The sequence below is a fragment of the Pseudophryne corroboree genome, chromosome 5 (genome assembly GCF_028390025.1).
Source record: "Pseudophryne corroboree isolate aPseCor3 chromosome 5, aPseCor3.hap2, whole genome shotgun sequence".
NCBI classification, from domain to species: Eukaryota; Metazoa; Chordata; class Amphibia; order Anura; family Myobatrachidae; genus Pseudophryne; species Pseudophryne corroboree.
Window position 1 is genome coordinate 634,612,408 of NC_086448.1, and position 25,008 is coordinate 634,637,415.

General features: G+C 46.4%; 1 protein-coding gene across 2 annotated transcripts in view; it reads left to right on the forward strand.

Moving 5' to 3' along the window:
- LAMA3 (laminin subunit alpha 3) overlaps positions 1-25,008 on the forward strand; it is a 477,258-nt gene that overhangs the window by 176,825 nt on the left and 275,425 nt on the right. For both annotated transcript variants that reach the window (XM_063923602.1, XM_063923601.1), the window contains exons 19-22: positions 2,100-2,205; positions 5,436-5,535; positions 16,660-16,816; positions 21,356-21,488. In XM_063923602.1, the coding sequence (XP_063779672.1) occupies positions 2,100-2,205; positions 5,436-5,535; positions 16,660-16,816; positions 21,356-21,488 (496 nt within the window). The remainder of the gene's footprint in view (positions 1-2,099; positions 2,206-5,435; positions 5,536-16,659; positions 16,817-21,355; positions 21,489-25,008) is intronic.

The window sequence follows — 25,008 nt, forward strand, 5'->3', positions numbered from 1 at the left end:
GTAGAAATACAGGTACCAGCGGGCCCGTTATTTCCCCACATGCTGGTACTTGAGGTTCTCCAAGTACCAGCAAGCGGGGGAGGCTTGCTGGGCCTTGTAGTTCCACAACAAAAAACAATATTCTTTTTTTACAAACTTATGGCTATCAGCCCGGCACCCACCGCCCAGGGGTGATGGGGACAGCCTCGGGCTTCACCCCTGGCCCTTGGGTGCCTGGAGGGGGGGGTGTCCCCTTGATTTAAGGGATCCCCACTCCTCCAGGGAACCCCGGCCAGGGGTGACTAGTTGGGGGGGTAATGCCACGGCCGCAGGGACCTACATAAATGTGTCCCCCGGCTGTGGCATTATGTCCCTGGCTAGTGGAGCCCGGTGCTGGTTTTAAAAATACGGGGGACCCCTACATCTTTTGTCCCCCATATTTTTGGAACCAGGACCGGACTAAGAGCCCGGTGCTGGTTGTGTAAATACGGGGAACCCCTGTCCAATTTTTTCCCAGTATTTATACAACCAGGACCGGCTCAAAGAGCCCGAGGCTGGTTACACTTAGGAGGGGGGACCTCACGCATTTTTTTTTTTTTACATTTTTTAACCCATTCAGACCGTTCTCCATTAAGTTAATGGAAGCCCTGGACAACAAAATTGCATTTGTGTCCTCCTCCCACTCCTTTCCCAGTACCAAACACTAATTATTATTTTTATTTTCTATAAAAATGTACAATATATCACATGTATGGTGAGCAGGCAGGCAGCGGGCATTGGCGGCATCGGACTGAGATGCAAATTAGTAGCGGAGGGCTGGGTCAGTTGATGGTGGGCAAGTTTGTATGCCATTGGCGGTGGTAGCGGGCATCAGCTCAGGGGCAGTAGCGGGCATTGGCTCGGCAGCGGTAGGGGTCAACGGCAGGATCCGGTGGACATTATGGCTGTAGTGCCTCACCAGCCACTGACCTCACCGCACGCCACTGCTGTAGTGTGTTTTTCCACTTTAATTTTGAGTGTGACTCTAAATCCAGACCTCCATGGGTTAATAAATTTGATTTCCATTGATAATTTTTGTGTGATATTGTTGTCAGCACATTCAACTATGTAAAGAACAAAGTATTTAATAAGAATATTTCATTCATTCAGATCTAGGATGTGTTATTTTAGTGTTCCCATTATTTTTTTGAGCAGTGTATGTGTGTGTATATATATATATATATATATATATATATATATATATATATAAAAATCTTGATAATATAGAATTAGAGTAAAAAAAATTATTAAAGAATTACACATCATTTTATGTGGTAGGGAAAGAGTGCACCCATTTGTAAACGGGTTCCTTTTTCTTTCCACCATTTTTTTCATGTATCTATTGAAACAGTGGGTAGCCCCAGTATACCAATTAATGTGAAAATACTTATCACATCATAATAGGATATATACATTCTCTATAATCATCACTGCAAAGAATACATTCTTAGTGCGGGATTCCTCTTTCTTTTTGACCATTCCTAGTAGATCAATTCTCAGCTAGTTTTGGGTGGATCTTCTGCAACAGACTGAGAATTTAATTTCTCTTCGGGGTACCACCCTCAAGCAGTTCCTATGATGCCAAATAGCGTCCAACAATGAATCAGGTCCATAGATCATTACCATTATCACTGTAGAGAGGAACAATAATTGGGGGGAAAAATCACTGTGCAGTATTTGGAACCTGTTTAATTCTTTATTGTGCTAAAAGGGCTGGAATATAATAAATACATTACTCACCTTTATGACCAGTTTTTGTATCTCTCATCATTAGGAAGACACAACATAGCTTCTCACTATAGTTTTACCAGTGTACTGGTTGTCTCCCAGGACATTCTGGTTTTTAAAAGCCCTGTGAAGGCTTTTGCACAATTAATGCAACATCACACGTCAGTGTTTGTCCTTTCAGAGAGTTTTCACATGCTGGGTTCTGGAAGGGAAACAGTCATTAGCAGTTATCCCACTGAATGAGATTTCAGTTTAGCATCTTTCATCATATAACAAATAATACATTAAATAAACCATAATAGTTTTATATATCCTTACATAATAATATAATTGAGTGAAATTTTTCTTTTCAGACGGAAGGAGATTGCCATTGCAAACCGAACACCTGCAGCACATTATGTGGAACCTGTAAAGATGGTTATTTTTATATTGAAGGCAGAAATTACTTTGGATGTAAAGGTAAAGTTATACTTACAAGATATACCAATGCAATGGTAACTTTATCATGTAGGAATGGAACAGGTCATTGTTTGCTTGTAAAAATGGTGATTCATGCAAGAAACTAGCAAGTCATTAGAAACAGCTTTGTACCGTTATGGGAAAAATAATATTTCAATCTGCAATGTTTAGTTCTTTTAATAATTTTAATAAAGATGAAGTTTGCCTTATCAGTCTGAGCCATTTATGAAGCAGATGTTGGGTTCAGTATGATATACCGGCGGGCGGCAGTCAGAATACTGACGCTGGCATCCCGATATTTGAAATCCCAACGCGGGGAGTAAGTATGTTCCCCATTCTCCCCTACCCCCTAACTCTCCCTTCCTGCAGCCTAACCCTAACCTCCCCCCGGTGGCAGAGGTGTAGTGTGTAGCCACAGTGCCTGGAGCACATGCGTGCTACGGCGCCCCCCTCCCAAGTGTACACGTGGGGTTAAATTAAAGGGGAACAAAAATTAATATTAAGGTAAAATCCACAGTTTTGTCAGCACTAAATAAAAATACACAATATACAAACTATGAAACAGGGAAACCTCTGAAGAAATTGATCCTCACTGGGCAACAGCGTCTTTAGTCAGTATTCACTAAATATGTAGAGATCACATGGTCTGGAAGATGCCTGTTTGTGTAGGAAAATAACCAATGTCACCATCATACAACAGAGTGTCCCTTATTCACATTACACTAGACAGTAAAGCCCATTCACGTTTTACCACACAGTAGTAATGACACCTTACACATTAGGCCACACACAGTAATAGCCCCTATATATTAGGCCACACACAATAATACCCCCTATACATTAGGCCACACACACTAAAGCCCCCTACACATTTACCTCCCCAAGAAACTCACCTCCCCCATGTGTTCCTCTAAGAGCCGGCCCTAACCAATTTGATGCCCAAGGCAAGACTTTGGTTGGTACCCCCAGCACCACTGCTAGTTCCGCCTCTTACCAAGCACCCATCACCCAGCAGCACAGATCACAGCAGCAGTCAGCAACACCCATCACCCCTCACCCACAGCAATCAGCATTTTGGTACCCTTACCAGCACTGGCGCCACTTATTTGAAATAGGTACAGTGCGCGCGACTCAGAAAAGGTGCGTGATTTTGCTGGGATGGGGCATGGCCACACATTAGTACCCCCAATTCAAATTACGTGACACAATAGTACAAGCTTATTCACATTATATCTCCTTAGTAATAAAATACAGTGGTCTTAAAAGGGGATAAAAAAAGAACACATTAGCCACCATATGACAAAAAACACACACATAGCCCCCCACATGAAAATGCAGATGTGTCCTCATACATCTTGCCTCAATACACCATGCACAGCAAGATGCCTGAGTGAGACGGTAGTACCCATGCGGCTCTGCTAACGTCGGGTGTCTTTTTCCCATTAATGCATCTTATTTGCGTCACTATGTGAAAGAGATGCACAAGCAGACTCTGCTGATTCAAATGATATGTGGCTTGCCTATATTCTGTGTACGACTGTGGCTGTATCTGCATACGAAATGCTACATTACAGTGTTTTCTAGGAAACAATCCACTGACACTGTAATGTACCATTTCATATGCAGATACAGCCACAGATGCACACAAAGTATAGGCATGCAGCATATTATTTATATGAGCATAAGTTGGTTACAAGTTTCTAGTGCATCCGATTCGCATAGCGATGCAATTAAGACGCATTTTCTGGGAAAGATGCACAAAAAGGCAGTAAACACGCTCACGACTAGGTGTGACTAGAAGAGCTGCTTAGCGTGACTGCAGCAACGATGAGAGAGGGCACATAAAACACAAAGGCTTCACATGAGAAAAAGTACACACATTGACCTCTGCATCAATAAGTGCCAGCTCTATCTATGCTGTGAACAGGTCCTCGGTCGCATTGACCCGGGTTACCCATTCATACTGCGCCGCGACATGGGTTGAACCTGTGTTCAGTCCTGGTCGCTACCCGAGCTTTTCTACTCGGGTAGGTGATAGTACACCTAGTGGTGATTATATATAATATCCAAAAAAGACAATGTTTTGGGGCCCGCAGCCCCTTTGCTAAGGGTTTACAAAGGGGCTGAGGGCTCCGAAACTTTGGTTTTATGTGACCCAATACAAAGGATTTTTTCACAATACATCTCTGAGTGCTGCTGCCTTTTTTGGATATTAGACACATTGCTTCAGAGGGCACCGAAGCGAATTGCCTAATATAAATGGAGTGCCGGGTTTCTAGTAACTATGTATAATATATATATATATATATATATTATATATATATACATATACACACACACACGTGTAAATATATATATATATATATATATATATACACATACACACACACTGTGTATATATATATATATATATATATATATATATATACATACATATATACACACACTTTTTTAATTTGTCCAGCGCCGATGATCAGTCCTGCCATGGAGGCAGCAGTGGACTGTGGCTGCAGCGCCCTTATCAGAGCAGGCGACTGGAGCTCAAGCTCCACCTGCGCCGCCCTCGCTACGCCCCTGCCCGGTGGTACCTAAACGTAATCCCCCTCTTCCTGTGGATGTCTGTATCCTTGTCTGGGTGGCAGCTTCCCTTGGGATGATTAGCAATTCCATAGCCAGAAAATTTGCAGCTGTGCGTGCACGCCTGAATTAGGCCCATAATGCGTGTGCAGAGAGAGTTAGATTTGGGTGTGGTGAGTTCAATCTGCAATCTAATTTGCAGTGTAAAAATAAAGCAGCCAGTATTTACCCTGCACAGAAACAAAATAACCCCCCTGAATCTAACTCTTTCTGCACATGTTATATCTGCCTCCCCTGCAGTGCACATGGTTTTGCCCAATTGCTATCAAAAATCCTGCTGCGATCAACTTGGAATTACCCCCAATATGTAATGGCCATACAATAAAGTGCTTAACAAATCATAACAAAAAGATGTAAGTTGCTTGAGCCCAGGCAAATTGTGACATGCAATATACCTGTACTGCACTTGAAAATGTTGTTTTGAGCATTGTGATAATAATTGTAATGATCTTCCTGCTCTGACATGTATAATATGTTTTATGGTGTATGCATTGACATATTAAATCAACGAGCACATTTCTGGCAAATGCAATATGTCAGGTGGGAATTTACCATTGTGGTGTTAAGTTTTGCAATTGCTTATTTCGTGACAGGTTGTCAGTGTGATGTAGGGGGCGCTAAAAGTCATCTGTGTGATGAGTCTTCAGGAAAATGTGTTTGCAGGAATAATATTGAAGGCACACACTGCAACCAGTAAGTTTATAGTGTTTGTTTACATTTACAGCTTATCAGTTATATTATTATTATTATTATTATTATTATTATTACAATTATTATTGTTTTCTTAGTAGTAATAGTTATGTACTCCCATCCAACCCATGATTCTCACTGTTTCAGTACCTGTTTGTAGCCAAAGACAGAAAACAGCTTTTACCATGGCAGTTAATTCCATCAGCTCAGGCTGCAGCTCATGATTTATACAATAGCCAGAGCCTCACAACCAGTTTCTTCATTCGTCAAACATCTTCTGTCTTTAGTACAGAATGTAATACTCTTCCTGTGACTGGGCACTGCAATCTGGCAGTAGTCTCCATGAAGTACTGTTGAACTTGGAAGATAATTATATCCATAGCATCTACATAAAGCTGTGTGTTGCACCACTTCTGCAGAGAGACCCTCATTGGATCCATAACATCTAGATAAAGCTGTGTATTGCACCACTTCTGCAGAGGGTACCTCATTGGATCTATAGCATCTACATCAGCAGAGGCGTAACTAGGGTAGGGCGAGTGGGGCACGTGCCCTGGGCGCCTTGGCAGGCCCAGCAGAGGGGGGGGGGGCGCCGTCATCATGCATCATGCCCCACTCGCCCCCGTCACGCCGCAATGTGAGGGGAGGAGAGTGCAGCGTCTCTCCCTCCCCTCACTGCCGCTGCCAGCACCAGCAGCGCTGCGTGTGTCCGGTCTCCAGCGGCGTTAGCCAATCAGAGCTTGCGGACCGGCTCCTGATTGGCTGCCGGTCCGCGAGCTCTGATTGGCTAGCGAACCGGCGCCACATAGCCGCCGGAGAACTGGAGCGTTGAGGGGCAGGAGAGGCGCTGCGCTCTCCTCCCCTCACATAGCACAGAGGGAATGGGAAGAGGCAGTGAGTGAGCGGGGGGGGGGGGGGGGGGGCTGGAACTGGCACTGTGGGGCATGTATCTGGCACTGTGGGGCAATGTATCTGGAGCTGGGGCAATGTAACTGGCACTGTGGGGCATGTATCTGGAACTGTGGGGCATTGTAACTGGCACTGTGGGGCATGTAACTGGCACTGTGGGGCATGTAACTGGCACTGTGGGGCATTGTAACTGGCACTGTGGGGCATGTATCACTGTGGGGCAATGTAACTGGCACTGTGGGGCATGTAACTGGCACTGTGGGGCATGTATCTGGCACTGTGGAGCATGTAACTGGCACTGTGGGGCATTGTAACTGGCACTGTGGGGCATTGTAACTGGCACTGTGGGTCATGTATCTGGCACTGTGGGTCATGTATCTGGCACTGTGGGGCATGTAACTGGCATTGTGGGGCATGTAACTGGCACTGTGGGGCATGTATCTGGCACTGTGGGGCATTGTAACTGGCACTGTGGGACATGTATCTGGCACTGTGGGGCATGTATCTGGCACTGTGGGGCATGTAACTGGCACTGTGGGGCATTGTAACTGGCACTGTGGGGCATGTATCTGTTACTGTGGGGCAATGTAACTGGCAATGTAACTGGCACTGTGGGGCATTGTAACTGGCACTGTGGGGAATGTATCGGGCACTGTGGGGCATTGTAACTGGCACTGTGGGGAATGTATCGGGCACTGTGGGGCATTGTAACTGGCACTGTGGGGCATTGTAACTGGCACTGTGGGGCATTGTAACTGGCACTGTGGGGCAATGTAACTGGCACTGTGGGGCAATGTAACTGGCACTGTGGGGCAATGTAACTGGCACTGTGTGGCAGTGTAACTGGCACTGTGGGGCATGTAACTGGCACTGTGGGGCATGTATCTGGCACTGTGGGGCAATGTAACTGGCACTGTGGGTCATTTTCAGTGGCCACACCCCTTCTGGTGCGTGGCCACACCCCTTCTGGTGCATGGCCACACCCCTTCTGGTGCGTGGCCATGCCCATTTTTACTTCTTTTGGTGTGGTTTTTTTTTTTTTTGGGGGGGGGAAGCGCCACTCTTCATCTTGCCCTTGGCTCCGAAAACCCTAGTTACGCCTCTGTACATCAGTGTTTCCCAACCTCGGTCCTCAAGAAACACTAACTGTCCTGGTTTTAGTGATCTCCAGGCTTGAACACGGGTGACTTAATTAGTACCTCAGTTATTTTGATTTAACCATCTGTGCTGAAGCCTGGATATCACTAAAACCTGCACTGTTGGTGTGCCTCGAGGACCACGGTTGGGAATGCCTGATCTACATAAAGCTGTGTGTTCCACCACTTCTTTAGAGGGCACCTCATTGGATCCATAGCATCTGCATAAAGCTGTGTACTGCACCACTTCTGCAGAGAGACCCTCATTGGGTCCATAACATCTACATAAAGCTGTGTATTGCACCACTTCTCAGAGGGTACCTCATTGGATCCATAACATCTACATAAAGCTGTTTGTTGCACCACTTATGCAGAGGGCACCTCATTGGATCAATAATATCTACGTAAAGCTGTGTGTTGCACCACTTATGCAGAGAGTACCTCACTGGATATCACATTGGAGCCTGAGAAAAAAAAGGTGTAAACTTGTCTACTTGCTACTTTCTTTGAACCTCTTCTGGTCCTAAAAGCATCGGAAGGACTCCGCCACTAGAGGGCACATTTCAGAATTCTACAGCAGAATTTACTGTTGATGAGAAGATCTCTTGCCTCCACACCAGGGAGGAGTTTACAGAATAGGAAAAGGACATTGTCCTCCAGTTCTGAATTGGACACAGATATACCACGAATTTTGATGTTATTCCATCTGTAGCGGTCCTCCATATCTGCGTTCTTATCTTTAAATGCTGCCAGTTCACTTAGCTGGTGGTCATGAGCAGAGATGAGGTCTTTGTGGGAGGAGACCAACTCTTCCATTTTATGTTCTAGATGGAGGGATGGGCCCTGAGGGTTACTGGCTGGAGAGGTGGAGGCAGGTGAACCCAACAGAGGGGTAGGGGTACGTGCTGTCACGATCCGGGTATCTGGACGCCATTTCTTACCTATCAGATGCCTCCTAAGGCTGGCTCAGCGCTCCAGGACCGGATCCCATCTGTTATCCTGATGTGCACATTCCCGCATCCTCTCCTGTCTCTCTGGACGCAGTCACAGTAACGCCTTATACATCTGGCATGGCGTCTCCCACGGCCTCCGCCGCCGTCCCTGAGCTTCTGCATTCAGAGTGGCGATTACGTCAGCCGCGGCCTCCGCTGTGTCCGCGTGGTCGGATGTGCATCTGTCAGCCTGGCGTCTCCTGTCTCCGGTGGCCGGCGCCGCCATTACTGTTTTCCAGACCACATGGATTACAATCCAAACTTCCCTCCAAGTGTCTGCATGGGCGCAGCCATCTTGGATTCTGTCAGCTGATCATTCCTACCAATCCGTTGTCAGTATTATTAATTTGCATAATTGCCTAGCCAATGCCTTCCTTGCTGCAGGTATAAATAGGTTGTGCCTGAGCAAGGAAGGCGTCAGTGCTTTGGTTGTCAAACCTAGTTCCAGTTTGTCTCTCTTCTGTGAATGTCTTCCAGGTTCCAGCTCCTGTCTCCAGACTTCTGCTATAGAGACCCGCACCAGCATTCCATCTGCGGTGTAGCCTGACTCTCCGATCCATTCTGGACTCGCCTGTTTCCAGCTACAACATCACCTGCTTCCAGCTTAGCTTCCAGCAGTGTACAGCTTCTCTTAAAGGGCCGGTGTCCTTTCTGCAGTTTACCACTCTCCACCGGTATTATTATTTCTCCGCTCTCAAATTCTACATTTCATCTACATTGCATCGCTCTCAAGCTTTATTTATTATTTAACTGGTTCCAGCCAGTATCCACTCCGTGCCAACACCTGTCTGGTTCTAACCAGTACCCACAGCAGCATTTTATCTACAGCAGTCCAGCTTTCCCTGGAACACCAGCTGGTACGACCCTGGGCTTTCCTCATTGCTACAGTTGAGCCTGGTAAGGACTTTCCAACTTGCAGATAATAAGAACTGTCTCATACCACCAGAGCTCTGTGGCCCCTGCCACCCTGTAGTACCCAGGAACTGTATTATTATTTCTCTGCTGATTTTTATGTTACTTTTTACTGCTACTGTGATGCATGGAGTTTGTCATAAATAAATATCATTGAGACTTTTACTCAAGTTGTCGTGGTCACGCCTTCGGGCGGTTTCTCTTCATGTTACTTACATGTCCAGGGGTCTGATACAACCTCCCAGGTTCCGGTACATCTCAGCCCCTACAACTGAGGCTGCCTTCCGTCAGCTCAGGCCCTCAGTTGTGACAGTAAGCACTGACCAAATGAATCCAGCCGGAGACCAGGATCAAGCGGCCAGGCCGATGCAAGAACTGGCAGCCCGACTTGAACATCAGGAGGCTGCACAGGGCCACATCATCCGCTGTCTCCAGGATCTCTCTACTCGGCTGGATGGGATTCAGACAACTCTCCGTGGATCAGGCGCATCTGGGGCGTCAACCACAGTGACTCCAACTATAACCCCACCCACCTTACCCGTTTCTGCTCCACGTCTTCATCTTCCAACGCCAGCAAAATTTGACGGATCTCCAAGATTCTGCAGGGGATTTCTCAACCAGTGTGAGATTCAGTTTGAGCTACAACCTGGCAATTTTCCCAGTGACCGTACAAAAATTGCCTACATCATCTCACTTCTCAGTGGCTCAGCCCTTGACTGGGCATCACCGTTATGGGAGAGGTCCGACACCCTGCTATCTTCTTACACTGCATTCGTGTCAACATTCAGGCGCATCTTCGACGAGCCAGGCCGGGTAACTTCAGCTTCGTCTGAGATTCTCCGTTTACGCCAGGGATCACATACTGTAGGACAATATCTTATACAGTTCCAGATCCTGGCATCTGAACTGGCATGGAACGACGAGGCCCTGTATGCTGCATTCTGGCATGGTTTATCCGAGCGTATTAAAGATGAGTTAGCTACCAGAGACTTACCCTCCAAGTTAGATGAGCTAATCTCACTTTGTACAAAAGTTGACTTACGTTTCAGAGAGAGAGCAACTGAGCGTGGAAGATCATCTGCTCCAAAATCTTCTGCTCCTCCTCCTCGCCAACTGTCACCAACTAAAGATGAACCCATGCAAATTTGCCGTTCCCGTTTAACTCCTGCTGAGCGCCGAAGACGTCTCTCCGAGTCTCTCTGTCTTTATTGTGCAGCTCCGTCTCACACCATTAATGCCTGTCCCAAACGTCCGGGACTCCAAGTCCTAGCTCGTCAAGGAGAGGGCCGGCTAGGAGTAATGATCTCCTCTCCATCTCCTCAAGATTGTAATCTCCCAGTCTCGCTTCAAGTTGCTCAACGTTATCAGAACGTCATTGCCCTCCTGGATTCCGGAGCAGCTGGGAACTTTATTACCGAAGCCTATGTTAAACGGTGGTCCCTACCCACCGAGAGACTTCCTTCCTCCTTTTCCTTAACTGCCGTGGATGGCAGTAAAATTTTTGATACAGTTATTGCTCTAAGGACTCTACCAGTTCGTCTGAGAGTGGGAGTTCTTCATTCCGAACTTATTTCACTTTTAGTGATTCCAAGAGCCACACATCCTGTGGTCCTGGGCCTTCCATGGCTCCGTCTTCACAATCCTACAATTGATTGGACGACTACGCAAATCCTGGCATGGGGTCCCTCCTGTGCTGAGACATGTTTGTTTAAGGTGTTGCCTGTCTGTTCTTCCTCCCCCAGGTCGTCTGATGTTCCACCTCCTCCATATCAAGATTTCACGGATGTGTTCAGTAAAGCTTCTGCTGATATCCTTCCTCCTCATAGAGAATGGGACTGCCCGATTGATCTCGTTCCAGGGAAGGTTCCACCTCGAGGCCGAACTTATCCGTTGTCTCTGCCCGAGACGCATTCTATGGAGGAATACATTAAAGAGAACCTAGCAAAGGGGTTCATTCGACCTTCTTCTTCTCCAGCCGGCGCAGGCTTCTTTTTTGTAAAAAAGAAAGATGGTGGTCTGCGGCCGTGCATCGACTACAGAGGTTTGAACGACATTACCATTAAGAACCGCTATCCTTTACCCCTGATTACTGAGCTCTTTGACAGAGTTAGCGGAGCTACCATCTTTACAAAGCTGGACTTGAGAGGTGCATACAATCTCATCCGGATCCGTGAGGGTGACGAGTGGAAGACCGCATTTAACACCCGTGACGGTCATTATGAGTACCTCGTCATGCCCTTCGGATTGAGCAATGCTCCAGCTGTCTTCCAGCATTTCGTCAATGAGATCTTCAGAGACATTCTATACCGTCATGTCGTGGTCTATCTAGACGATATCCTCATTTTTGCCAACAATTTAGAGGAACATCGTTTTTGGGTAAAGGAGGTTCTGTCCCGTCTCCGTGTCAATCATCTCTATTGCAAATTAGAGAAATGCGTCTTTGAAGTCAAGTCCATTCCGTTTCTAGGGTACATTGTGTCCGGTTCCGGACTAGAGATGGATCCTGAGAAACTACAAGCAATCCAGAATTGGCCGGTACCCTTAACCCTCAAAGGGGTCCAGAGGTTCTTAGGGTTCGCCAATTATTACCGAAAGTTTATACGAGACTTTTCCACCATTGTGGCGCCTATTACTGCTTTCACCAAGAAGGGTGCTAACCCGTCCAAGTGGTCTGAAGAAGCCATGCAAGCTTTTCATCTTTTAAAACAGAGGTTCATCTCTGCGCCTGTCCTGAAACAGCCTGACATCGACTCTCCTTTCATCCTAGAGGTGGATGCCTCCTCCGTTGGAGTAGGAGCGGTGTTATCTCAGAGGGCTAAAGATGGCCATTTACATCCTTGCAGTTTCTTCTCATGGAAGTTCTCCCCAGCGGAGCGCAACTATGCCATTGGCGACCAGGAGTTGCTAGCCATCAAGCTCGCTCTAGAGGAGTGGAGATATCTGTTGGAGGGAGCTTCTCATTCAATCACCATCCTTACAGACCACAAGAACCTTCTATATCTGAAAGGCGCACAATGTCTTAACCCTCGTCAGGCCAGATGGGCACTTTTCTTTTCCAGGTTCGACTTTAAACTCCAGTTCTGTCCGGGCTCTCAGAATCGCAAGGCCGATGCCCTTTCCCGCTCATGGGAGCAAGAAAATGAGTCAGAGTCTTCAGACAAGCATCCTATTATAAATCCGTTGGCATTCTCCACGGTAGGGATGGACTCTACGCCCCCATCAGGGAAAAGTTTTGTGAAGCCGACACTAAGGAAGAAGCTCATGCATTGGGCCCATGCTTCCCGCTTTGCCGGACATACAGGTATCCAAAAAACCCTGGAGTTTATCTCTAGGTCTTATTGGTGGCCAACTCTGAAAAAGGACGTTTTGGAGTTTATTGCATCTTGCCCAAAGTGTGCTCAACATAAAGTATCCCGCCAGTCGCCTGCGGGGCAACTGGTTCCACTATCTGTTCCCCGTCGACCATGGACCCATTTGTCGATGGATTTTATTACAGATTTGCCCATGTGCAACAAGTTTAATACCATCTGGGTGGTAGTTGACCGGTTCACCAAGATGGCACACTTCATTCCTCTCACCGGTCTTCCGTCAGCTTCCAAGTTGGCTCAAGTATTCATACAAGAGATCTTTCGACTCCACGGTCTTCCAGAAGAAATTATCTCAGATCGAGGAGTTCAATTCACAGCCAAATTCTGGCGAAGTTTATGTCAAGCCCTCCAAGTCAAGCTAAAGTTTTCCACGGCTTACCATCCTCAGACCAATGGTCAAACTGAGAGGGTGAATCAGGACTTGGAGTCTTTCCTCCGCATCTATGTGTCCTCCTCTCAAGATGACTGGGTTCAATTACTTCCCTGGGCCGAGTTCTGTCATAACAACCAGTATCATTCTTCATCTTCTTCAACACCATTCTTCACCAACTTTGGATTCCACCCTAAAGTCCCTGAGTTCCAACCGCTTCCAGCAACTTCTGTTCCCGCAGTGGATATCACCTTGCATCAGTTTGCCAATATCTGGAAGAGCGTACGATCAGCTCTGCTCAAGGCATCGTTCAGGTACAAGAAGTTTGCGGATAAGAAGCGTCGAGTAGTTCCTGCTCTCAAGGTGGGTGATCGGGTATGGTTATCCACAAAGAATTTGAGGTTAAGAGTTCCCAGTATGAAGTTTGCACCTCGCTACATCGGTCCTTTTAAAATTGATCAAGTCATCAATCCTGTTGCTTACAGACTCCAGTTGCCTCCCTTCTTAAAGATACCCAGGACATTCCATGTTTCCCTGTTGAAACCGCTAATCTTGAATCGGTTTCATTCCTCACTTCCTCCAACTCCGAAAGTCCAAACTCAACGAGGCGTTGAGTATGAAGTAGCCAAGATCCTGGACTCACGTCACCGTTACGGTCAACTTCAGTATCTTATTGACTGGAAGGGTTATGGCCCTGAGGAACGTTCATGGACCAATGCTTCTGATGTCCATGCTCCTGCCTTGGTCCGGAGATTCCATTCCAAGTTTCCTCAAAAGCCAAAGAAGTGTCCTGGGGCCACTCCTAAAGGGGGGGGTGCTGTCACGATCCGGGTATCTGGACGCCATTTCTTACCTATCAGATGCCTCCTAAGGCTGGCTCAGCGCTCCAGGACCGGATCCCATCTGTTATCCTGATGTGCACATTCCCGCATCCTCTCCTGTCTCTCTGGACGCAGTCACAGTAACGCCTTATACATCTGGCATGGCGTCTCCCGCGGCCTCCGCCGCCGTCCCTGAGCTTCTGCATTCAGAGTGGCAATTACGTCAGCCGCGGCCTCCGTTGTGTCCGCGTGGTCAGATGTGCATCTGTCAGCCTGGCGTCTCCTGTCTCCGGTGGCCGGCGCCGCCATTACTGTTTTCCAGACCACATGGATTACAAACCAAACTTCCCTCCAAGTGTCTGCATGGGCGCAGCCATCTTGGATTCTGTCAGCTGATCATTCCTACCAATCCGTTGTCAGTATTATTAATTTGCATAATTGCCTAGCCAATGCCTTCCTTGCTGCAGGTATAAATAGGTTGTGCCTGAGCAAGGAAGGCGTCAGTGCTTTGGTTGTCAAACCTAGTTCCAGTTTGTCTCTCTTCTGTGAATGTCTTCCAGGTTCCAGCTCCTGTCTCCAGACTTCTGCTATAGAGACCCGCACCAGCATTCCATCTGTTTCCAGCTACAACATCACCTGCTTCCAGCTTAGCTTCCAGCAGTGTACAGCTTCTCTTAAAGGGCCGGTGTCCTTTCTGCAGTTTACCACTCTCCACCGGTATTATTATTTCTCCACTCTCAAATTCTACATTTCATCTACATTGCATCGCTCTCAAGCTTTATTTATTATTTAACTGGTTCCAGCCAGTATCCACTCCGTGCCAACACCTGTCTGGTTCTAACCAGTACCCACAGCAGCATTTTATCTACAGCAGTCCAGCTTTCCCTGGAACACCAGCTGGTACGACCCTGGGCTTTCCTCATTGCTACAGTTGAGCCTGGTAAGGACTTTCCAACTTGCAGATAATAAGAACTGTCTCATACCACCAGAGCTCTGTGGCCCCTGCCACCCTGTAGTACCCAGGAACTGTATTATTATTTCTCTGCTGATTTTTATGTTACTTTTTACTGCTACTGTGATGCATGGAGTTTGTCATAAATAAATATCATTGACTTTTACTCAAGTTGTCGTGGTCACGCCTTCGGGCGGTTTCTCTTCATGTTACTTACATGTCCAGGGGTCTGATACAACCTCCCAGGTTCCGGTACATCTCAGCCCCTACAACTGAGGCTGCCTTCCGTCAGCTCAGGCCCTCAGTTGTGACACGTGCGGCCTTCTGAGTCAGGAAGATCACACGGAGTGAGAGTACCCCTTTGGCCTTTTTCGGGGGCATTTTGATATATCACACTTCCCAGGATAAGGAGACTACGCTGAGACAGAGTGGAGTCTCTTAGGGAAAAAGTCAGTAGGTAACCATAAGGCACATGGGTGGTAGAACATCGTGAGCAGAATTACATTGGCAATGTAATATTGGAGCTGATCAGCCTAAAACAAACAGACCCTCCAACGGGTCCACTGTATTTGGTCACAAATACCAGCTCCTGGGATATAATGAGAGGGGAGTTACCAATGGTGAAGGGCATGGATAGATAAGTCCTGTGTGAGTAGTAGTGCTGCCCGTGTGGATGGCCATGTCACCAGAGTGCACCAGCAGAAACTAGAGGCAAAGCTGATGTCTGGGTGTGGCCTATTGTGGACACCCACCCACTTATCCCGGGGGGAGATACTCAGGAGTGACAGGGAACACACCCCGTAAACACCTGGTACCCAGGAGCTGTGGGCGGGGGAAGAGTAGAAGGAAAACCTTGAGAGGTGGAGTGAGTTCTCACCTGGCCAGGAGCCTTCTTCATGGATAAATAGGGTAGAAGGGTAGCAGTGCACTAGCAGAAGCAGGAGTCCCAACCACCAGTTATTGGAGCTGTGGCACTGGAATCCAAAGCACCGCGCCAAAGGGGCATCTGCGGCAGGATCAGGAAACTAATAGAGGCTGCGGCTTCTGGGATCCAGGCAGGCCGCAACCCGCAGAGACCTAAAGAACGTCTCCCGGCTCTGCAGCCAACCCGGACCACTTCCAGCAGCACCAGGGGTCCTGGGGGACCAGAAACGGCAGGTAGGAGCACTGATAAACAGCATTTATGGGGCCACCAGTCGGAAGCTCATATAAAGCGCATCTGCTCTGGACCAGCACTAGGCCATGCCCCTACTTTCCCATTTTCATTTTCTCAATAAATGGAAATGCCACACATACAGTATCAAAATGTTATAGCTAAAAGTCGTCTTCTCCACTGGAAATGTACTGCAGTAGGAACCGGTGTCAAAGCTTCTGTAGTGCAAGAAATTCTTGAGCTCAGATTAAGTTTCATATGTTTTACATTCCAAGCCATGTATCTATTCTGGTTTGGAAGGTTCTGGACGTCTGTATCTCCCTCTGCACTTGCCTCTAGTGCCAGTATGATGATAATGATTCTGTCCTAAGCATGGGTACCTGAATCATACCTCTTGGTGGGAATAGACATTTTACATACATATAATTTTTATTATAATATGTTATTTAAGTATTTGAGCGTCACCAGAAACATTTTCATCAATTCAAACCTTCCAAAAATACTATTCTTCCAGGGCAAAGCAAAACTATTACTTTCCTGACCTTCATCAGATGAAATATGAATTTGAGGATGGTACTAACGCTAATGGAAGGGGTGTTCGATTTGGCTATAATCCCCAGGAGTTCCCAGGGTTCAGCTGGAGAGGATATGCCCAGATGTCTTCCATACAAGTAAGACAGGTCTCTGCTTCTGACACAAAGCGCTGGCACTGGCAGTGAACTTAATGCCCTGTAGGTGCCTCCCTTCAATACCTCAGCAGTCACTTGTAGTCTGAGGCAGTCATAGCTCTACAGCACAGGGCACTATGAAGGAAAGTCATTGCATCTCACTTATTTTGGTGTCGCTGTAAATTCTAGTGGAGTACACATCAACCATATATTGTAGACCTGTTTCTAAACTGTCAGACAATTACCATGTTTATCTTAAGTAACAGTATTTATTAGTGACAAAGCATTTCTGTATTGTATATTTTTCTTTTGCTTAAAAGTGAGAGCTAGCTTTACTGCCCTTGCCTTCTTATACAGTATCAGTGGGATATGCAGTAACGTGTGATAAAATGTGGTTTTACAGTACTTACAGTATATACTGGACTGTATATTTAGACTGTATATTTGTATTGCAAATCACAATCTTATCATATTGCTAAGATGTGAAGTCACATTGAGGCAAATAAGCTAAGCCTTGGAGAGTGCTAAAGTGGAGAGAGATAAACTGCCAACCAGCTCCTGATATATTTCAAACACAGCCAGTAAAATGGTAGTTAGGAGCTGATTGGATTGTACTTTATCTCGCTCCACTTTATCGTTCTCCTAGGCTTAGTACATCTTCTCCATTATCCCTTCCTTTAGATTGTAAGACCTTGCAGACAGGGTCCTCTTCCCTGTTCTCTTCTACTGGCACTGTCCCTGTTACCATTATTCCTTTGCTCCTGTTTTCCCATTTTCCACCAGAGACTCTGATCCTGCAGTACTTGCTATTACTAGCCATAATGAGCTACTTTATAATTCTCGCTTACTTCCCCTGATCACTCCAGCCTGCGTTTGGTTGTATAATTTTGTTACAATTATCCTATGTATTGATGCATGCAATAATAATACCCATAGTCATAATCTTACACTGTTGCATATTTTGTGACAGTTCTACTTCTACAACAGTTTTCAGTTCATCCAGTTAAGGTGTTAGTGGAACGCTCTGATTGCTGTCTTCACCTTTGTGGCAGTGTGAAGTCTAAAGACATTACCATTCTGTTAGGGCTCTACAGTTACATTTTACACTGGGAGCACCTCCTAGTACAGAGGTTCTCAAACTCTGTCCTCAGGACCCCACACGGTGCATGTTTTGCAGGTCTCCTCACAGAATCGCAAGTGAAATAATTAGCTCCACCTGTGGACCTTTTAAAATGTGTCAGTGAGTAATTAATACACCTGTGCACCTGCTGGGTTACCTGCAAAACATGCACTGTGTGGGCTCCCGAGGACCGAGTTTGAGAACCTCTGCCCTAGTATGTGCAGTCTCTGGGGGAGATGTACTAAGTAGTGAAAAGAGTGGAGAAGTGAGCCAGTGGAGAAGTTGCCCATGGCAACCAATCAGCTGCTCTGTATAATTTTGTAGTATGCAAATTCTAAATGTTATCAATGCTGATTGGTTGCCACAGGCAACTTCTCCGCTGGCTCACTTCTCCGCTATTTTCACTTCTTAATACATGTCCCCCTTTATCCCTAGATTTTCATTAGACACAATCACCACTGTGGCTAGCCTGCAAATTGCGCAGAACTCCCAGGCCCCCCTAGAGCTCACCTATCCACTCATGTCGGCTACCAATTTGATGTACTGATTTTTGTGCTGATTTCCCCTTTCCCTGTGTGAATAACTGCTAACTCTGGTCATAATGGGGCTGATGTAGAGCTGAACACAAATAGCTATCGATGTGCCTGCTATGAAGCTAAATGCATATATATGCCAGTATGCTCAGTTGTACACATCTTTGTGGTGCACCAGCCCCCTGTCCATTCACTTGAGTTGACAGTTGTCATCACATTCGTAACAGGGGCGTGTGACTGGTACTAACGCTGGCATGGTAGTACCTATATTAGGCTTGAAGGGTGTCTAGAACAGCACCTTACTGCCCAGAGAGTTGCCCTGTAGCATGCATCAGGTGCTCAGTTTCTAAGCGGTCTACTCATGAAGCAGTGAAAAGAGTGAAGAAACCAAGTAGTGGAGAAGTTGCCCATGGCAACCAATCAGCATCTTCCTTACATTTTATAGAATTCACTTGATAAAGGCTTCCTTCAAAGCAGATTGGCTGTTATGGGCAACTTCTCCACTGGTTCTTTTCTCCACTCTTTGTCACTGCTTCACGAATGGGACCCTCTGTCCCTGCTGCAGCACTGGGTATCATCATCATTATTATTGCACTCTTGTACCACATTATACTCAATGCCAGTTGTGTCAACACCAGTGGCGGATCTGGGGGAAGGGGCAATAGCAAACACCCCTTTTCCCGTTGAAGCAGTGGAGCCCGTGCTTCGGATCTGTGTTTGCCCCCTCCCTGGGTCCGCCGCTGGTTGACACACCCTCACTGAACTTTACCAACATGAAAAATCCCAGTTATGGCTGACTGTAGTTCTGCTTCTCTTGTCACAAATGGAAAAGTGATTGAGATGCATATAACTTGTACGCACTTGGGTACGCTTGTGTCCAGATCATGTGAAAACAGATGACAAGTTAAGACAGTCAAAACTACATTAGCCCCAATATACTCTATAAACTAGTACAGCTAGCTGTCATGAAAAAAAACCCAACTAAAATTAAAATAAATAAATATATATATATATATATATATATATCATGTAGATGGCGGCACTCAAAGGACTTGTTAGTTGCGGTAAATATAGGTGACCAACACCATATAATGCTGTTAACGTTTCAGTTTAATAAATAAACTTTTGTCAGAAAGTTTATTTATTAAACTGAAACGTTAACAGCATTATGCTGCTGCTTGCACTCCCTTCTTTCATCTTCATAACTAAGCTCAGCTCATTTTCCTAAATATCTGTAACAGAAATTACTGAATTGCTGAAGGATATCCTCATAAGTGAGGCTTCATTTGTAAGTGTCTTCCTTTTGTACACAAATGGATATGTATGTGTTCTGCCTAAAATTATTTCCTGCAATAAAAACGTGTTTATCCAAAGACATTGGCATTACACCATATATCATGCAGCTCACATGAAACGCAATATCATTGCAGTGATGTACCATTTCAGCAGTACACCCTTTATAGACCTGATGGGGGTAATTCGGGTGCAGTTACACCTGAGACCTTTGACGCAAAGCACCAATTTTCGGCACTTTTCCCATGTGCAGGACCCATTCTGTGTGTGTGAATGGGTCCTGCGGCATTGGACGCAGGACGGCATCAAACTGTCATTGATTGGGGAAGAGGCCAGGCATTTCCATCGTAGGAACAAGATTTCCTGGCCTCTGCAATGGGCGGCTTGCGTGGCATCATGGGTGCTGCAAGCCGCCCGATGGTGGGCGCTTTGATCCGATGCTGGGTCCGAGGACACAGGTCAAATAATTACTACTGCAGAAGGCATCTGCATGCAATAGATGCCTCCTGCTGTATCTAGCTACAGGTTGGATATGGGTGACCGGCGATTGGGATACTGCCGGTCACCATACTGACGCCGGGATACCGGGGATTAGAATGCCGGCGTGGGGGAGAGGGGGGGGGCGGAGCGCAACAAAGCCCCTTGTGGGCTTGCTGTGCTCGCCACGCTGAGGTGGCGCTTGCCACAGGTTCTATTTCCACTTTATGGGTGTCATGGACACCCACGAGGAGGAATAGTCCCAGTCAGTCGGCATGGCAACTCTCAGGATTTTGAGGCAGCGGGATGTAGACGTAGGTATTGTCACCGCCGGTCACATATCTACATCCCCTAGATGCAGCACGGTAGCAGCAGTGATAGCTAACCCAGCCATACCTGAATGATCCCAGTATGTGGCAGTTAGGTATACTCATACTGAGAGGTAATAAAAATGCAGTTATACACTACATGGCACTGATAAAGTATGTCATTTAGGATGTTCCCGCAACTAAGTTATCCGTAACTGGTTTTGGTACTGTACTGTATATTAGGTTGACAATGATGAAATGTCGACGTAGTCAGAATTTTAGACTGTGGTTTTTAAGGTAAGTATATCCACAACCCCTAACCGTAATTCCTAAAGACTAACTCTTATCCTTATGCTAGTGTCCTCATTTCATATGACGTCCTTCTGCCCATGTCAACATCATAAATGTGAACATTCTTGAGTCAACATTGTACCTGTCGATAATCTGTCCACATGCCTCTGTAACCAGGGCTGTAACTAGCAATAATAATCTCCCTCTTTAAAGCATAATCATAAAACAGAGGCCAAAGCAGGGGTAATGGCGAGGGGCGGCCTAATAAAGAGAATGACTTCCAGTATGATGGCATTATTACATTGCAGACAGTATGCCTGGTGGTGAGTACAAGACGTTATAAATAGGATGGGTATTTATTTCTGTTGTGTTTAGATAGGATGATGGAGTATAAGCATTCAGTGAATTTCCATGAACAGAACTGTATACAGTATATGTATATGAGATACTGTAGCTAGATATTTTTCGGCCAGCTCAGTGTCATTTTGCATTATTAGTCGTTGTCTGTATTTTTCCATAGAATGAAGTAAGGATACCAGTAAGTGTGGGCAAATCAAATCTCAACTTGTTTCATATTATTTTGAAATACATTAACCCAGAAGTGGATCCAATAACTGGACGTATTACTGTCCACAGATCTCGCTCAAGCAAAGGTGAGCATAGCATTATACTACTATAATACAGAAGTGACACGATTATGTGTAAAGTGTCCTCTATAATATATTCTTATATTTAGAGAGTAGTGATGTCACACTAGGTTGGAAATTGTATTTTAATGATATGTATAATTGTCAGTGAAGGTAAAACATACCTGGCTATGAGGATCACTTTATACTAACAAATTGGTTTGTCTCAAATTGATGTTTTACATGGAATAAACTGTAAAAATGACCTCTTTGGTGGCTCCTAATATCCTTACATTTTATAATAGATGCTACATTATTCCTACTATAATTTTAGTGTATAAAGTGTGTCCATGTATAAAGAACTGCTAACGTTACAGTAGCCTTATCTTTAGCTACCATTGACAACACTAGTCATCAAGGATGATAATATATTTCACTGTGGTGACCATGTTATGACATTGCTCATCCACAACAAGCGTTTCTAAAGATATTATACTTCACTTTTGTTCACAGAATGTTAACAATTCTTACAGCCTCTTTTCTCTGACGTCCTAAGTGGATGCTGGGGACTCCGTCAGGACCATGGGGAATAGCGGCTCCGCAGGAGACAGGGCACAAAAATAAAGCTTTAGGATCAGGTGGTGTGCACTGGCTCCTCCCCCTATGACCCTCCTCCAAGCCTCAGTTAGGTTTTTGTGCCCGTCCGAGCAGGGTGCAATCTAGGTGGCTCTCTTAAGGAGCTGCTTAGAAAAAGTTTTTAGGTTTTTTATGTTCAGTGAGTCCTGCTGGCAACAGGCTCACTGCATCGAGGGACTTAGGGGAGAGAAGTTCAACTCACCTGCGTGCAGGATGGATTGGCTTCTTAGGCTACTGGACACCATTAGCTCCAGAGGGAGTCGGAACACAGGTCTCACCCTGGGGTTCGTCCCGGAGCCGCGCCGCCGACCCCCCTTGCAGATGCTGAAGATTGAAGGTCCAGAAACCGGCGGCAGAAGGCTTTTCAGTCTTCATGAAGGTAGCGCACAGCACTGCAGCTGTGCGCCATTGTTGTCACACACTTCACACCATAGGTCACGGAGGGTGCAGGGCGCTGCTGGGGGCGCCCTGGGCAGCAATGTATAATACCTTTTATGGCTAAAAAATACATCACATATAGCCCTTGAGGCTATATGGATGTATTAAACCCATGCCAGATATCTCAAACTCCGGGAGGAAAGCCCGCCGGAATAGGGGGCGGGGCTTATTCTCCTCAGCACACAGCGCCATTTTCCTGCTCAGCTCCGCTGTGAGGAAGGCTCCCAGGACTCTCCCCTGCACTGCACTACAGAAACAGGGTAAAACAGAGAGGGGGGGCACTTTTTTTGGCGATATTTTATATATTTAAGCTGCTATAAGGATACAACACTTATATAAGGTTGTTCCCATATATATTATAGCGCTTGGGTGTGTGCTGGCAAACTCTCCCTCTGTCTCCCCAAAGGGCTAGTGGGGTCCTGTCTTCGATAAGAGCATTCCCTGTGTGTCTGCTGTGTGTCGGTACGTGTGTGTCGACATGTATGAGGACGATGTTGGTGTGGAGGCAGAGCAATTGCCGATAATGGTGATGTCACCCCCCAGGGAGTCGACACCGGAATGGATGGCTTTGTTTATGGAATTACGTGATAATGTCAGCACATTACAAAAATCAGTTGACGACATGAGACGGCCGGAAAACCAGTTGGTACCTGCCCAGGCGTCTCAGACACCGTCAGGGGCTGTAAAACGCCCTTTACCTCAGTCGGTCGACACAGACCCAGACACGGACACTGAATCTAGTGTCGACGGTGAAGAAACAAACGTATTTTCAAGTAGGGCCACACGTTATATGATCACGGCAATGAAGGAGGCTTTGCATATCTCTGATACTGCAAGTACCACAAAAAGGGGTATTATGTGGGGGGTGAAAAAACTACCTGTAGTTTTTCCTGAATCAGAGGAATTGAATGATGTATGTGATGAAGCGTGGGTTAACCCAGATAGAAAAGTGCTAATTTCAAAAAAGTTATTGGCATTATACCCTTTCCCGCCAGAGGTTAGGGCGCGCTGGGAAACACCCCCTAGGGTGGATAAGGCGCTCACACGCTTATCAAAACAAGTGGCGTTACCGTCTCCTGATACGGCCGCCCTCAAGGATCCAGCTGATAGGAGGCTGGAAACTACCCTAAAAAGTATATACACACATACTGGTGTTATACTGCGACCAGCCATCGCCTCAGCCTGGATGTGCAGTGCTGGGGTGGTCTGGTCGGATTCCCTGACTGAAAATATTGATACCCTGGATAGGGACAGTATTTTATTGACTATAGAGCAATTAAAGGATGCTTTTCTTTATATGCGAGATGCTCAGAGGGATATTTGCACTCTGGCATCGAGAGTAAATGCGATGTCCATATCTGCCAGAAGAAGTTTATGGACGCGACAGTGGTCAGGTGATGCGGATTCTAAACGACATATGGAAGTATTGCCGTATAAAGGGGAGGAATTATTTGGCGTCGGTCTATCGGATCTGGTGGCCACGGCAACTGCCGGAAAATCCACCTTTTTACCTCAGACCCCCTCCCAACAGAAAAAGACACCGTCTTTTCAGCCGCAGTCCTTTCGGTCCTATAAGAACAAGCGGGCAAAAGGACAGTCATATCTGCCCCGGGGCAGAGGAAGGGGTAAGAGAGGACAGCAAGCAGCCCCTGCCCAGGAACAGAAGCCCTCCCAGGGTTCTGCAAAGCCCTCAGCATGACGCTGGGGCTTTACAAGCGGACTCAGGAGCGGTGGGGGGTCGACTCAAGAATTTCAGCGCACAGTGGGCTTGCTCACAGGTGGACCCCTGGATCCTGCAGGTAGTATCTCAGGGTTACAGGTTGGAATTCGAGAAGTCTCCCCCTCGCCGGTTCCTAAAGTCTGCTTTGCCAACGTCTCCCTCAGACAGGGCGACGGTATTGGAAGCCATTCACAAGCTATTTCTCAGCAGGTGATAGTCAAGGTACCCCTCCTACAACAAGGAAAAGGGTATTACTCCACGCTATTTGTGGTACCGAAGCCGGACGGCTCGGTAAGACCTATTCTAAATCTGAAATCTTTGAACCTGTACATACAGAAATTCAAATTCAAGATGGAGTCACTCAGAGCAGTGATAGCGAATCTGGAAGAAGGGGACTTTATGGTGTCCCTGGACATAAAGGATGCTTACCTGCATGTCCCAATTTGCCCTTCACATCAAGGGTACCTCAGGTTCGTGGTGCAAAACTGTCATTATCAGTTTCAGACGCTGCCGTTTGGATTGTCCACGGCACCTCGGGTCTTTACCAAGGTAATGGCCGAAATGATGATTCTTCTTCGAAGAAGAGGCGTATTAATTATCCCTTACTTGGACGATCTCCTGATAAGGGCAAGGTCCAGAGAACAGCTGGAGGACGGAGTAGCACTAACCCAATTAGTGCTGCAACAACACGGGTGGATTCTGAATTTTCCAAAATCTCAGTTGACACCGACAACACGTCTGCTGTTCCTGGGA